General features: G+C 36.9%; 2 protein-coding genes across 26 annotated transcripts in view; one reads left to right on the top strand and one right to left on the bottom strand.

Moving 5' to 3' along the window:
* plppr1 (phospholipid phosphatase related 1) overlaps positions 1–17,418 on the bottom strand; it is a 373,756-nt gene that overhangs the window by 286,997 nt on the left and 69,341 nt on the right. The gene's annotated exons all lie outside the window — the stretch shown is intronic.
* The window catches only part of palm2akap2 (PALM2 and AKAP2 fusion), a 219,420-nt gene that overhangs the window by 134,713 nt on the left and 67,289 nt on the right, over positions 1–17,418 (top strand). For 5 of the 24 annotated variants that reach the window (XR_015500205.1, XR_015500206.1, XR_015500212.1 and 2 more), the window contains exon 1: positions 10,252–10,631. Coding sequence is in view for 2 of the 5 variants with exons in the window: in XM_087268746.1 (XP_087124872.1) it covers positions 10,620–10,631 (12 nt within the window). In the remaining 3 variants the exon portion in view is untranslated. 24 annotated transcript variants of the gene reach the window in all.

Below are 17,418 nucleotides of genomic sequence, written 5' to 3' on the forward strand. Positions count from 1 at the left end.
AATAATATATCACGCTGCATGTCTTCCAGTGCAGGTGACCTCTTCATTATCACCTGCAAGATCGCTCCTGTTATGGGAGAATATCATTGTTTAGCTTTAAAACTGCAGACATATCTAGCACATTAGTACAAAGAATATAAATATGAGCACACCAAATTAAATCTGCATATACCAACTGTATAATTCTGTTATGTACCCATGTCAGTCATCATGGAACAGGTTAAAGGGATAGTTCACCCAAAAATTACTATTTAGATTTTCTAATGTTGACTTTCTTTCTACATTAGAACATTAAAAAGATTGAACAAAACATGATCCTTATTTAGAAAATACATGTCTTTAGCTAATGAAACTTCAACAGTTGAAATATATGCAGGCAAGGTGCGAATTACAGGAGGGTTTGGGGGTATTGACCCTCCTTATTAAGGTTTAATCCCTTCTGAAGGGCGTCAAAACAAGATGTATGGGGGCAGGGGGGGTATTATTTTAATTATTAATAATAATGTTAATAATTAAAATAATAGATATCCATTTGACCACCCCTATAGCGGTTCATACCATTGCGAATGCATAATCGCACTAATTGGTCTATGGTAGAAAAACCGGCAGATTTAGAGCACCGATAGGACCACAATTTTATTTCTCAAAAAAATAGTTGTTTGTTTCTACATAAAGCCTAAAAATAAAGTCAAATTTGATGCATGGTTTGTATAGTTTGACCTAAAATAGCCGAAAAATACATTAAAATGTCTTATAAAGTAAATATATTAGACTGTTCAAGAAACTGAATGCTTTTTTATTTGTTTTTTATTTTTGTTACAATAATATCATATATTTTTATATAGATTGTCTTACTTCATAAGACCTCAGTGCATCATCAGGAGCCACAGAGATTATTATAGTTTTTCCTGTATGTTTTTGTCTCTTAAAAACTATACGAATCACCAATAATCCACAATATCATCTAAAAAGCTTCTTGTCTACTATATTTTTAAAAAGTATACATTTTATATTCTCTGATGGTGAATAAATAAGTTAATTGTATGGTGAACTGTCCCTTTAACATGCTTATGGTTGGTGTATTGATTATATTTGCACTGAAATGTCATTTGAAGGATTCCCCGAAGGGCATGTCTGCTATAGAGTATATAACCACTATTAGAAATATTAGTTATTATATTTGTTGTTGTGAAAGAGCCACAGAGAAATGGCTGTATTGTAATGTAACATGTTAATCTGCTCACTTTGTGCATGGTGTACAAAGGAGAATCAGGTCGAATGCAGATTCTCGTACGGTCAGCATTCCTGAGGGACTGTGATCCATGGGCAGAGCGTATACAGTCTGGCACAGATGCCCTCTCATTCAGGTTTACAGTAGAGGAGAATCTGATGGAATAGTCTATCAGCATGCAAGGTCTGATGTGCATTGTAGTTTATTCTGGCAAAGCAATCGTGTACATTGAAAAAATGACATGCAGTTATTGGTGCAGAAGGTCTAGCCACAAACAGCTGTGCAGAAAACACAGATAAAAATAGAAGTAATGACATACTTTGAGTCCGCCCACCAATTTCAGCCAGTTTATGGTCTTTTTGGGAGGGTTGTAAATGGTTTGTGAACTGAAGACTGTATGTGATCTCTAGGTGAGCTAGCTGAGGCTAAAGCCTGGTTTATACTTCTGCTTCAAGTGACCGGTGTGACCCACTGCGCATGCAACGTGCGTAGCTGTGCATTTATACTTCTGCGCGCTGTCTCTGTTGGTCTGCATTAACACTTCCGAAACACTAGTGGGCAGTGAGGAGTAAATGTTTCTCTGTGTCGAGTTTTTTCTCTGCTGTTTTGCTTTTCCTGAACACTTCCTGGATGTAAAAGTGGCTCAAACTCGCTCATTTTGAGGCAGGAACCGGCGGACGAGCAACAACTTTAACTATGAGGTAAACACAAAACAAAACTTTCCATTAGGAGCTCCTTCACGGGACTCTACACTTGTAAACAATCGTTCCATTGGGCTCGCATCCTTCTCGCGCCATTCACGCGGCTCTCGGTCCCGCCCAGACTCGTCAGCGCTACCAAGCTGACCAATCACAGAGTTTGCGCTACGCGTTGTTGCGACGTGTAGTTACAATTTTTGAGAGGTGCACGTCAGCGACGCCGACGGCCACAGCAAAGGACTATGCGTCAGCGCCGTAGCATACGACGGCGTTTGACGCAGAAGTATAAATCAGCCTTAAGGGGCTGTCTACACCTGCTCACTGTATGTGTGTTTTTTCTTCAGATACCTATACGATTCTGCAAATATCAAGTGTAAATGGCATCCCATATTCGTTTGAGATATAAAGAGATGTAAATCTGGTCGTTTAAATATAGGAGGGGGCTTTCGAGATGAAACCGGACAGGTGTAAATGCATCTTGGTTTTGAAACTAAACTCAATTCTTGAGAGAAATTTGGGAGAACTTCAATCCAGTTAAATTTGTAAACACACATAAATTAACTTCATTTATATTGGGACAACATGAAGGAATTATTTTGTCACCAGCTAGCTCTATGCCACTCTCATACGGTCGCCCACTGATGCAAAGCAGAGGTGCGCCCGGTCTGTACCTGTATGGGAGACCACATGGGAAACTGGGTTGCTGCCGGGAGTGGCAATTACAATTGGGCTGTAAAAACAACAATTCTTTCACAGCATACATTTTCAAGAATGGGAACAAGAGTAGTCGCCATGCTAATTCAATCAACTACTAACACTTAAATTTCCCCTCTAGCCTGAGTTTCACGATTACCAGAGATTCTGGACTGCCCCTATACATCTCCCTGCTGAAAAATCCAGCTTCAACCAGCCTAGGCTGGTTGGCTGGTTTTAGCTGGTCGACCAGGCTGGTTTTAGAGGGGTTTTGGACATTTCCAGGCTGGTTTCCAGCCATTTCCAGCCTGGTCTCAGCTGGAAAATTACCAGCTAAATCCAGCTAAAACCAGCTTGACCAGCCTGGTTTAAGCTGGACATAGCTGGTTTTGGCTGGGCTCCCAGCCTGGCTAGGCTGGTCAAGCAGGTTTTAGCTGGTCATCTCCCAGCCTGACCAGCTAAGACAAGGCTGGAAATGGTTGGAAACCAGCCTGGAAATGGCCAAAACCCCTCTAAAACCAGCCTGGTTGCCCAGCTGAAACCAGCCAACCAGCCTAGGCTGGTTTAAGCTGTTTTTTTCAGTAGGGCTGTTTGCACCTGTGTTGACCATTGCTTGCCTGACTTTGAATAAACCTGCATGTGGATCCAAACTTCTGTTGTTAGTGTCACTTCCCGTGGTTACACTGAGTTACATTGATTCAGAGTGGGCAGCAGTTTCAACAATCCCAACAGGTCAACTCAACTTGCTTATTACTGAATGAACAGCCAATAAACGAAAGTCACATTCACACTCCCTTAAACTTTTCTTCAAAGATGAGGTTAGCGAAATATGACCTCTGAAAAAACCACATCCTGAAATGTGGATTTAAACACCAAAAGAAAATCCATCACTGGAAACAAGCCCGATGTTTGCAAAAATTCCGCCTAAATATGAAAGCTGTGGGTGGTATGATTTGAGTCCAGGAAAAACCGGTTTGTTGAAATTGCGAAACACTGTTAATTACAGTATCAATCCTCCTGTGGTTCCAGGAAACATTATTGCTTTGGCCTCCTAAAAAAATGTTTTACTCTCATTACCGAGACCCAACAGAACACCTCCTTTGGCCAAACATAGCCGTTCACATCAGTGTTTACTACAAATCATCCATCCATATCCTGTTGCTTATAAATGATAGAGGAACGCAGCTATCTGCACATAACCATCAACAAGTGGTGTTGTGTTCTGGCATTATATCTTAATGGGAAAAAGAAAGCATGTTAATGGCTTGGCGATTTCCCTGCTTTGTAATAGAAGCATTGTCGGGTAGATGTGAGCAGAGGGGTATCGTTTACGCAGAGGTTTGAAACCAGGACAGTCGAACCCATGGGGTATATTCCACTTTGTTGTGTATTGAAGTGTATGGAGCTGAATTTCATTGTGTGTGTTGCTTTTTAAGAGGGGAGCTTGACCATCAGCTGTGCCTGATGCTTTATTTTTCTTTCACCTGCGACTCCATTTCCTGGAAAAAGGGTTGCGTAACATTAACAATGTTTTGAGATCTCTCTTTTTACTCTGCTCATTCATTGTCTTTGGCAGTTAAGCGACACAATATCTGTCCCAGAAAAGCATCCACCCCAGTGTTATCAGAGTAAACAATTTCTCAGTGATAAGAATTATAATCCCCTATCAGTGATTGACTTCCCAAACCAAAGTGAATTCCACTTCATGTTATCATTGCCTTTTGTGACATCGTAGCATAGTAAAGCATTCAAATTTATACTATTCTGTGCTTAAACATGATCCATTAACACACTAAAATACCAGTTTTCTGTTTTTGGTGATTGGTTTTTCATTTATTTATGCTTTTGAATTGCATTATGCAGGGTATCTGCAGAGTCTTATAAAGTCTTAAAATGTCTTAAATCTCAAAAATAACATTTTAGGCCTTAAAAAGTCTTAAATTTACTGAAATATTGCCTTAAATCTTTTTTAAACATGTCTTAATTTTCCTTTGTAAATGTTTAGCTACCCAATCTGGCCAACATCCATCCAATAATTAAGTAATAAAACTTGGTCACACTTTATTTTGATGGTCCGTTTGTTGAATTTAAGTTACATTGCATCTACATGGCAACTAATTCTCATTAGATTATAAGTAGACTGTTAGGTTTGGGTTGGTGTTAGGGTTAGCCTAAGTTTAGATGTACTTGCAAAGTTTCTTATAGTCATTAAAATGTATGTTAAAGGAGCAGTATCAGCAGATATTAAACAGTCCACTAATACTAAAATGGACCATCTAAATAAAGTGTTACCTAAAACTTTTGACTTATATAAGAATGCACATTTTAACACTACTTACCATAATAGTTTAATTATTTTCCTTATAATAACAATTGTTTAAAAGTTCTCCATGTAGTTGCTGCAGAGAAAGCTGACCTGGATATATATATATATATATATATATATATATATATATATATATATATATATATATATATATATATATATATATATATATATATATATATATATATATATATATAATTTTTTTAAGGTTATGTTGAAAGAAGTGTATGTATACAATTAGAGCTTGCTTGTTTTGACAGTATTTAAATTTTTTGTTTAGAATTTACTACAATATTTATATTTTAACTATTTAATTATTATACTGTTTAATTAAATTATATAAAAAAATCATAATGGTCTTAAAAATGTCTTAAAAAGTACTAAATTTAACTTGCTGAAAGCTGCAGAAACCCTGATTATGTGACCTTCATCTGTCATCCAAAAACTGTTGATGCTGAAAAGTTTGAATGTTTATTTTTGTACAAAATAAACATTCTGTTTGTGCAAAAATAAAAATAAAATATGTAAATGTTACTACAAAAGCTGCATTTGAAAAACAAAACCATACATTTGTATTGTTAGTAGAGTTAATGCACTCAGAAGATTGCTGTTGGTTGTGGATTGATCCGTTGTACTGTTATTGATGACTGAGGAATTTAGCATTGTGTGTCAAAGCATGTGACCAATTTGGTTTGCTGTAGGTGTGGTGAGGTGCTTTAAATACTTCAACTCAGTGGTGATGTAGAGGATCTGGAAATAGCGTTTGACATCACTTTCTTTATTCATTGTGTGAAAACTTCCCCTCCCATGTAGCTGTAAGTGAAGTATCATGCAAAGAAGACTATACAATCTATTCACTATGCTCTATCAATGTACTGAAAAAAAAAAACATTTATATATGTATATATGTATGTGTGTGTATACACATATACATACATATACATACATACATATATATATATATATATATATATATATATATATATATATATATATATATATATATATATATATATATATATATATACAGTTGATGTCTGAACTATTAGCCCTCCTGTTTATTTTTTTCCCAATTTCGTTTTAACGGAGGGAAGATTTTTTCAGCACATGTCTTAACATAATAGTTTTATCAACTCATCTCTAATGACTGATTTATTTTATCTTTGCTATGATGACAGTAAATAATATTTGACTAGATATTTTTCCAAGACACTTCTATACAGCTTAAGTGACATTTAAAGGCTTAACCAGGTTAATTAGGTTAACTAGGCAGGATATGGGTTAGGGTAAATGGGCAAGTCATTGTATAACAATGGTATTGTGAAAAATATATAGCTTAAAGAGGCTAATAATATTGACCTTAATATGGTTTAAAAAATAATAAAAACTGCTTTTATTCTAGCCGAATTAAAACAAATAAGACTTTCTCCAGAAGAAAAAATATTATTAGACACACTGTGAAAATTTCCTTGACTTTCCTTGTATGTATCATGTATCAAGATCAGGGGTGTCCAAACTATTTTTTTATGAAGGGCCAAAAACCAAAGATCATTGATAGCCATTGCTGAAGATAAACATCCCAAACTATTTTACATTAAAACTGCCATGGGTAATATCCTAATTAATTTCATAATATTAAAAAATAAATAGAAAGCATTACTATGAATTATATTAACTAAGGGAGTATAACTTTATCAACGAGAACTGATTGCAATGAAAACATAAACAATCACATTTATAACACAGTACTAGTCAAGCACTGTGCCTTTGCCTTGATTCGCTCACCAATGTCTCTGCATTGTCCTCCATCTGTCATTTGTACATTTTAAATTAAATCTAATTAAACAATTTACATTAAAATATTTAATTTCGGATAGCTTTTTTGTAGCTTAACAATACAACAAACAAATTTAAAGTTACATTAAATTTGAAATGACAATCTCTAAACAGATGGCATGGTGGGCCAAATCAAAGATTAACATTGCCCATCTTTGGCCCCTCGGGCTCTAGTTTGGGCATCTACCAAGATCCACGATATCCAAACTAACGTCAGCATACCACCATGAAACATGAACCACATCTACCAGGAGTAACTGTGGACACAAGAGGAAGCTGTCTGAAAGGGATGTCCGGGTGCTAACCCAGATTGTGTCCAAAAAGCCTAACACCACAGCTGCTAAACTCATTGCAGAATTAAATGTGCACTTCAACTCTCCTGTTTCCACCAAAACTGTTGGTTGGGAGTTCCACATGGTCAATACTGTAAATGGTCGGACTGCTATGTCCAAACCTTTGGCCACTCGTGCAAATGCTGCCAGCAGCAAAAACCTTGGGCTCTGGACAATGTGAAACATGCATTGATAAATTATGAGTCTACCTTCTCTGTCTTTCCTATATCCGAGAGAGTTACGGTGTGGAGAAGCCCCAAAGAAGCGTATCACCCAAACAGTTGCATGCCCAGAGTGATCAGTGATGATTTGGGCTCCGAAATCATGGCATTCCCAAGGCTCAATACTTGTGCTAGATGGGAGTATCACTGCCAAGGACTACCAACACATTCTGGAGGTCCATGTGCACCCGATCGTTTAAAAAAGGATGATAATGCACTAGGGTTGTAACAATATACCGGTATGACGGTCTATCACGATTTGAACGTGCACGATTATCATACCATGAACAATTGCATATCAACGGTTTTAACTCTTAAATACCGTGACACCCGCCCGCGGCTAAAAATAAGTATTGCTCTTAAATGTTTAATAACTTTTGATCCGCTGATCCGATTCATACAATTCAAAGATTGGCATAAAGAAGAGAATCTCAGCTTTCCAGTGCTGTATCACATAACATTCGGACTTTCAGAGGCTCCGGAATCAGTGCGGTTATGTCATCAAAATAAGACAACGCTGATTTGACAAAGAAACAATCGTCACTGTGTCTCCGGACAAACCAGACATGATACATTGATGCATTGTCCCTCCTCCATGCCCAGATTGGTTCAAACTCGCTAAATCACAACCAATAAGCATAGGTTTCGCTTTTGTTTGTGGACCAACACTGAGCTTTTTGAACAACACGGAATGAGAGATAGGCATACATTTATGCGCGGCTGAATAAAACGCAAAAAAAAAATGTTTTGCATGAAATAATTCTCATACTAAGTACTTTTGCATGCACAGCAGCACAGAAACATGACAAAACAGTGACAAAGCAAAGACGAACTACTGCTCTTGCTGTTTTCAAAAGACGCAAATGAAGGTGCAGCTGTTTGTCTGCATTGCAGACAACCATATCCAAATCCATATCCACAGACAACCATATCCATGCTGGCACATAAAACCTAAGGATGTTCCATATTGAATCTAGTTTTGTTATGTAACTATTTATAGTATAGTAAATATTTATATCTATTTTTTTACTGAGGATTTGCACCATGTTTATTTGGACTTTATTTGGACTTTGACACATTATTTATTATTTTCTTATGTTTTATTTGTTCATTGTAAGTGGTGTTGTTTATAGTAACTAAAAATATATTATTTGGAAAAAGTCAAATTTGCTTCACTGTTCTATTATTTTGTAACATTTGTAACATACCGTATACCGCGAAACCGTCAAACCGTGGTATTGTTTTAGACGATTATCATACCGTAAAAAATTCATACCGTTACAACCCTATAATGCACCAATACACACAGCAAGACTGGTGACAGAGTGGTTTGATCAACATGAAAGTGATGTTGAACATCTCCCATGACCTGCACAGTCACCAGATCTAAATATTATTAAGCTACTTCAGGGTGTTTTGGAGGAGCGAGTCAGGAAACGTTTTCCTCCACCAGCATTACGTAGTGACCTGGGGCTTCATGTATCAACGCTGCTTACGCACAAAAACTTTGCGTACACCAGGTTTCACGCTCAGAATCGCTCACGTTTGGATTTACTAACGATGAACTGAACGTGGGAATGTGCGCAGCTCCACGGCAGCTTTATGGCTGGCGTACGCACATTTTTTGTGCGTGTCTGTTTTATTGCCATTGGCGACTCCTAGAGGCAGTTGTGTTAAATTGCTCTCTACAAAGTGTCTTTGAGGTTTGCAATGGCAGCTGTATGAGACGGGTTCATCTAGCAGGTATATAAGGTTTCCATTCCATACAGTTGACCAGCCAAACATTAAAGCGCAATTTGCAGCGGTCGCCTGTTTTCCCATTGTAATGGGAGCGATCTACCGCACGCAAATTGCTATAAAGGCACCACCTGAAGATGAATTTGCATGCGTGAATCAGAAACATTTCCATTCAATAAATGTGCAAATTAAATATGATGCACAGACTTATTAATGATTCCTACTTGTCTTTCTCGTGATAAATAGTTGGCAAAATCAGATATGTAGCGGGGAAAAAAAGAAGAATGAGTTCATCAGACGCTGGATTTGAACCGAGTTCATGCTCGAACGTGTCAAAACATGTTGACATGCGTTTTACGAGCTTCGCCACTGAGACTGTTGAGGGTGCTGCAACATTTTACACCTATAAATCACACTATTTCTCTTTTAACTCCACAGTGCGATGTTCAGACCCAACTGTGTTAATCGCATTAGCTAAACTCTCCCCACTCTATTTTTTCTTTTGTTGTTAATTCCGGAGGACAAACTTGCAAATAACACCATTTTCCTCTGGTCTACCTCCAAAAGCAGCACCTCCAATTCTCATTATGATCAAAGTTTATCTTCTTGCTTGCTTTTGCCATTGCTTTTTCGTTGGGTTTTGCCCAAGTAGAGTCATTAGCATATTCATATGGGGGAGGAGGCAGGGAGGGGTTTTGTGCTCGTGCATGTTGCGCTCAGTTTCACCTTCATTCGGATTCGTGCGTGGGATTCGGCGTACGCAGTGTTGTATACATCTGAATCTTTTTCTGCGTACGCACATTTACAGCTTTGTGCGTATGCAATGTTTTAGTATGATTTCCACGCAAGTCTTTGTACATGAGGCCCCTGGTCACTATTCTGCAAGAACAATGGCACAAATTCTTTCTGGCCACTGTGCAGGACCTATATCTGTCATTCCCAAGACGAATTGATGCTGTATTGACTGCAAAACGATGCCCTACACCATAGTAACAAATTATTGGGGTCTAAAACCAGGCATTTCAGTATATTATTATTATATATTAGGCCCACTATAGATTTAAAAAGGCTAAAATGATCATCCATATCAAATAACAAACCATTCCAGATGTAGACACACAGAGAATGGATTTGGCGCTGGAGGTTATAAAGCCTGTTCACACCGTCTAAATAAAGCAGGATAATCAGGAGCTGGAAATAGGATTGTGGGATGCGTTGATTATCTGTCTGCTGCGTGTTACGCTCACACACGAACCACTGACACTATTTATTTCTGCACAGCCATTGGCTTTGATGCAGTCTATGCTTCTACAGGATAGCGGCTGCTGAATGCGGTTGCGTGTTTTTTTCTAAAGGCCCAGATGGAAGTTAATTGAGTTTGTAATGTTGTCACTGGACGCTGGAAGCCATAAAAGCCACGTCACGGTTAGTGGTTTCGCTGAGGAGTCAATGGACAAGGATGACAAACACGGAAAACAGGATTAATCTATAGGAGCGACTGTTTTAACCGGGTCATGTCGAAGGGCATCTGAATGGGATTTTGAAATGGCATTACAGGTATGGCTGGTACAGTAGTTGTTTGGGATTACTTTAGCTGGTGATGCTAATTTTATTTAGTTATCAAAGTTGAGATGTGCTGTTTTGGTTTTTAACACTTACTGTATGTACTGTTGGGGATGTTTTCATCCACTCTGGGGTGATTTTGAGTCTTAATTCGGCCATAACCTTTTTTTGTTTTTCAGCTAGCAGAAGGATTTTTGGTGACAAACCTTTTTTTTTATTAGTGATTAACAGTTTTATAGATTCTCAGGCAGGTTTCAGCATGGAATACAGAATACAACTCTGAAAAGAATCAACATTTTGTTTTTTTGTTTTTGCCCTATTATAGACCCACCCCAAACTAATCCCCAACTACTACTTTAAGGTTCTGGCTTGGTTATCAGTAAATATAATTAAGGCCTCTATCTTATATAATATAGAAAAAAAATTAATAAAATACAATAAAAAATTAAATGAAACAAATGAATGGGTAAGTTTAGTCAATAACATATCAAATTTACACTGTTGACATCAGTATATTTCTCATACATTTATTACTGTTCCATTTCCAAACAGTTTAAGTACTTGGACCATTTTTTAAAGTATTGGTTTAGCTTGTCCATTTGCTTATGAAACATTTTTTCAAATGCGGCCACTCTAGCAAGTTCTACTGCCCATTCTTGGAAGGAAGGGGCCTCCTCTGATTTCCAGCTGCTAAGAATTATTTGTCTGCCAATCAGTAAACTGGTTTGGACCCAAAATTTTATGTTTTTATCTTTTATTTCGTTGTCTGTCCAACTACCTAGTATAAACAGTCTAGGGCATAGTGAAATGCGAAAGTCTAAAACTGAGCAAATGTGTTCATGAACTCTTTTCCAGAAATCCTGAATTTTTGTACAAGACCATAGAGCATGAACTAAATCACCATCCTCGATCTCACATCTCCAACAATAAGGTGTATTTTTTAACCTGAGCTTAATCAGTCTGAAAGGAGACCAATAGAAACAGTGTATAATCTTAAACTGTATAAGGCGTGCTTTATCCCTAGATGCTGTTTTAACATTCTTTAAAATTCCATGCCATTCTTCATCATCAACTGTCAGATTCAGATCTCTCTCCCATATTTTCTTAAGGGCCTGTGAAGTTCCATCACAGAGTTTTGAATCAACCAGGAGTAGTACATGGATACTTCATTACCCTTCCCATATATTAAAAATATCCTACAGTGAGCATCTGCTGATACAGGAAACTGTGTACTAGAACCAAAAGTTATACAGAGTAAATGTCTTAACCGTAAATATCGGAAGAACTGGGATCTAGGTATATTGTACTGCTGTTGTAAATGTTCAAAGGATTTCAAACTACCATTTTCGTAAAGATCTCCTAGTTTAACAATGCACTTCTTTGCCCATTCTTTTCAAAAAAAGGAAACTTTATTAATACATAATTTAGGATTAAACCATATGCTTGAGCTATCATTTAAGTAGGGGTCAAAGCTACACAAACGCGAAATCTTTAGCCATATTATCTTTAAATGTGAAATAATCGGATGATTTTTCACCCTTCTATGCAGTTAAACCTTTTTTTATTATTATTTACACAAATTTTAAGAAAATGCTTAAAAATTTTAAAAGAACTCAACGATACAATCTGGGCAAATTTTTGTACCATTTTATTATGTAAGGGATGAAAACAACCGCTCTAAAAATGCATCAGATAAATATTTTTTTTCAATTGTTTTGCATAAATCTGTTATTCTACCTTAGTCCTGATTAAAACTACTAAACTGCCTAGAAAATGACAGGATTTTAACTCTTTAATTGGCAAATTCATAAAAGATGTTACTGATTAGATAAAAAAAAACACACACACACACACACAAAATGACATATTTTCAATATAAAAAATAATTATGGACTTGATTTTTTTAACTTACAAATATCTTTACATATATAAAAAAGAAAAAGATTAAATTGTTTAAAAAATATATTTTCCACATAAATATATAAACCACAACCTGCATGCTTTCTTCATCTCGGGAAGGGGGGGAGTATTTCATATGCTGCAAATGAGAACTGAATTTAGAAAAAGTTTTAAAACAAATCTTTGCCCTTTTCAAACTAAATTAAATATGTAGGTTAATGCAGGGGTTCTCAATTGGTTTGGCCATGGGACCCACATTTTTACACGGTCCTCAAGCCGTGACCCAAATTTTTAGGAACTATAATACAATTTTAGAAATTATACTTAATTTGTATTTATTTGCCAGCATACACAAGTAGTGACAGATACATCATAAGAAATTCACCAAGACTGAATAAACAATATTTTATTGCTGTCATTTAACAAAATGGATCAAATTATAGAAATATTACAAAGTAAAAAAGACAAATAGAGTTAATAATAAACTCTTAATAAAACATGTTTTCTGGTTTCTAAATGTTGTTTTAATTTAGAAGGTTTAATGCTCTCTTATGAGAGCACCTCACTACATATCACACTGAGGCTTTAAGTCTTTTTTGTCGTCAATATATATGTCCGTATTTTACATATTCGGGGTCGCACTTGCGCTTAGACATATCTGTTGCAATAATTAAATGAAATTTCACATGTCAAACGGTAGGGTTTATATAAAAGTCCGCTACAAGCAAAATATGTAAAAAAAATTTACTTTTGTTGTTTTTTTTTTTGACCACACACTCCGTGACCCACCAGTTAAGAAACACTGGGTTAATGGACGCCTTCAGTGAGTGAGTTTCCACCGTTTCGTCATGCATGAAAGTAAAGGAGTAAAGCAAAGAGTAAAAGTAAAGTAAATGTAAAGAGGCTGAATGGAGGAGGCTCGTTCTTTATCCTTGCACATATGGTCTGTTTAACAGTTTTCTTGCAAGTGAAGTGTTCAGTTTTGTCACTCACAGGAAAAGTAAGATGAAACTCTGATTGGTTTAATGCACGTTATACTTAAAACACACCCATAACTCATTAAGTGAATAAGCACAACACTGTTAGACCATGCCTCAGGGGGCAAACCATATTTTTCCATCCTTAAAATAAAAAAAGTGGATATAGACACACCCTTAATGCTTTTGCCCCATGCGCTTTAGATTTTGCACTTAGATCATTAAAATAGAGCCCTTAGACAACATTTTTAGATTGCAAAGCCATGACATCATATAGTCATGCTTTCTTGATTGTTGGTGGTTTTCTCTGTTGGGAAGAAGTACAATATGTCATTTTTACTGTTAATCATCAGTTGGCACCATTAACCAATCAAAAAATGTCATCAAAATGAAAGTCAATAGAGCAAAAAGTCCTAGGAAATAACAAAAGGGTACTAAATTTGAACAATTCACAAGGGTTAACTGTAAATTTCAACATAGGCTCATTCTGAAAACGTAGTCTTATTTACATTTCTGGAGGCCGCAAATTATGTAGTCAGAAGTACACATGGCTGCATTTCATTTTTGAAACGAACGCTACAGGGCGCCATTCCTTTTCACGCTTACCAGCTGACCACTTATCTCCGTGTGGACGGCTTTCTCGCCGAAACCAGTTTGTCCAGATAGCTCGTCATGTACGTCGGCGGACTTGAGACGCAGAGAGGAGTTGACCATAATGACTGGGTTCGAGTCCAGGGAAGAACGGTTCCAGAAAGCAGGTAAGACAAAAACAGAATCCAAAAAAAAAAATTTAACAAGTAAAAACAGGGTGAGAATGTGGTCAAATCTGAAAACGTGGTAAAAATCAGACAAGGGCTCTTCTTTTTCTGGATTGCTTTTGTAAATTGTTGGTTGGCTCAAGGGCAGTGGGTGGGCGGGTCAATCGATAAAATTGGTTGGGTTTAGGGAAGGAGGAGGGTGGGTCGGTTGATTACTCGGTCAGTCAGTCAAACAGTCAGTCAACAGCGGCCTCTGGTGGGCTTACGTGAGGACAGCAGACGCGAAAGGCACTCGCGAAAGAAATTTGAGATATGAAAAAGTGCACACAGCGGCCTCTCGTGGATTTGCGAAAACAAAAACTGCAAAAGTTCGTACCTCCTGGGACGTATTTCATGGCCTCCAGAAACAAATATAGAGGTGCGTTTCAGAATGAGCCTGGGTTGGTAAATTTAACCGTAATTAAACTTCCTGCACAAACAACCTATTTTTATTTTAGGTGGAATTTATTTATTTGCCTGTTTAAAAAAAATTATAATGCTTTTACAGTGCTCCAGTACACTTTTTGATTTTCTCAACAAAATTATATACAAAAACAACCTAATTAAGGAAGCTTTAAATCACTAATTATAATCTAAACAATAAAACGAAAAGATCTCTGACTTCCAAAGTTCTTATGAGTATCCGGAGTTTAAAGTTGTCTGCAACGCAGGATTACAGAGCAGCTCATGGTGTAATCCATCGACAGCGTGCCGGATCACCACTGCAGAAATAAAAGTGAATCTCCCTGTGCTAACAAACTGAGCGAAAACACACGCGTGCTTTGATTGAAATCATGGAGCGTTGCTCTTCTGGACTCTTTCATTCACACCTGCCGTCCAGATCAGAGCGAAAGCCCTCATCAGCTGTTATTAGGGCTCAGATCAAGCCAATGGAAACAGACGTGTGCCGTATAATGAGCGAGGGGGGGTAGGGGTGCAGTGCACTGTGGGATACAAGGCTAATCTCCATTCGTTAGCATCAAAATTAAGCCTGCTTTTGTGTCTCGGTGCTGCATGATAAGCATCGCGAAGGCTAACATGAATGGCTGTTCATCTGTGTATGTTTTAAGGGATTTTCGGTCTTCATAATTCAGCTTTCAAGTTCTTTTGGATATAGTTTACTTGTATTAAAATACTGTACACTCACCGGCCACTTTATTAGGCACACCTTACTAGTAACAGGTTGAACCCCCTTTTGCCTTCAGAACTGCCTCAATCCTTCGTGGCATAGTTTCAACAAGGTATTGGAAATATTCCTCAGAGATTTTGGTCCATATTGACATGATAGCATCACGCAGATAGGTTTGTCTTCTGCACATTCATGATGCGAATCTCCCGTTCCACAACCTCCCAAAGGGGCTCTATTGGATTGAAATCTGGTGAATGTGGAGGCCATTTGAGTGCAGTAAACTCATTGTCATGTACAGGAAACCAGCTTGAAAGGAGTGGCACCCGGTGTGGTCTTCTGCTGCTGTAGCTCATCCGCCTCAAGGTTTGACATGTTCAGAGATGCTCTTCGGTTGTAACGAGTGGTTATTTAAGTTACTGTTGCCTTTATATCAGCTTAAACCAGTCTGGCCATTCTCCACTGACACCAACAAGGCATTTGCACCCACAGAACTGCCGCTCACTGGATATTTTCACTTTTTCAGACCATTCTCTGTAAATCCTAAAAATGGTTGTGCGTGAAAATCTCAGTAGATCAGCAGTTTCTGAAATACTCAGACCAGCCCGTCTGGCACCAACAACCATGCCACCTTCAGAGTCACTTAAATCCCCTTTCTTCCCCATTCTAATGCTCGGTTTGAACTGCAGCAGATCCTCTTGACCATGTCTAGATGCCTAAATGCATTGAGTTGCTGCCATGTGATTGGCTGATTAAATTTGCTTTAACAAGCAGTTGGACAGGTGTAGCTAATATAGTGTATGTTGTTCCCAGCAAACGATATTAGGTTCTAAAAATGTTTCCTTAGCATCTTCATTGGGTTTTATAATGTTGTTTTAAATATTCCTAAATCTTTCAAAACATCTGTTTTTCATATTTATACATGATGTATTAACATACGTTTTTGGTTATAATCACATCAGTCAAAATTTTCTTATGATATTTCAGTCTCATGTTAAATTAATGTTCTTTAAAACATGATTGGAATGAATTAATTTCAATAATTTTCTTTTCAGCTTAGTGCCTTTATTATTATGGGGTCGCCACAGCGGAATGAACCGCCAACTTATCCAGCACGTTTTACGCAGCGGATGCCCTATGGAACAAAATCAATGCCAAAAGGATTTAAATAAAAACACATTGAATAGCACAAGCTGAAAAAAATAATGCATTGAATTAACAACTTGCATTTAAAAAGCTTGCATTTTAATGACTTGAATTGCCTGAGTTTGTATTTTTAGGGCCTGAAATTTAACACAGCTGTTTATTTAAGTTGTGAATATTTCAACTAAAAATACGTTTTCGTACTTAAAAAAAATCTATAATTCATATTCAATTACCAGATTTCATGTATATTATTTAAAAGACAATTTTCAGATCATTTTATTTCAGTTCAAAAATTCGCTTCCATATATTCAGTGGATCAAATTCGGCTGTGAAAATTCGACATTGACAATATTTAATGCTACTTTTGTGGCGTTATTAGCTTTTTTCCTCACCTATCGACTTGTTTAAAAATATTAAATTGGTCCACCTGCTAGTAAAAAAAAGCAGCTGGATATTGTCAATCTGCAATCTATATTGCTTGTCCTGCAGTTCCTGGAAGTAATGTCAAATTTTAAGAGCCGAATTTGTTCCACTGAATTTATGGAAGCGAATTTCTAAACTAAAATAAAATAAACTGAAAATTAGGTATTTTTACACTGGTATTAAATTTTTTGGAAGTGAAATCTGGAAATTGAATATGAAATATTGAATTCATAAGTATTGGAATGTGTTTGAAACATTTTTAGTTGAAATATTCACATCTTAAATAAACAGCTGTGTTAAATTTCAGGCCTTAAAAATGCAAACCCTGGGCAATTCAAGTCATTAAAATACAAACAGTTGTTAATTCAATGTATTATTTTTTTCAGCTATTCGACAAGCTTTTTATTTCAATA

This window comes from Danio rerio, chromosome 10 (assembly GCF_052040795.2).
Source record: "Danio rerio strain M-AB ecotype USA chromosome 10, GRCz13ab, whole genome shotgun sequence".
Lineage (NCBI taxonomy): Eukaryota > Metazoa > Chordata > Actinopteri > Cypriniformes > Danionidae > Danio > Danio rerio.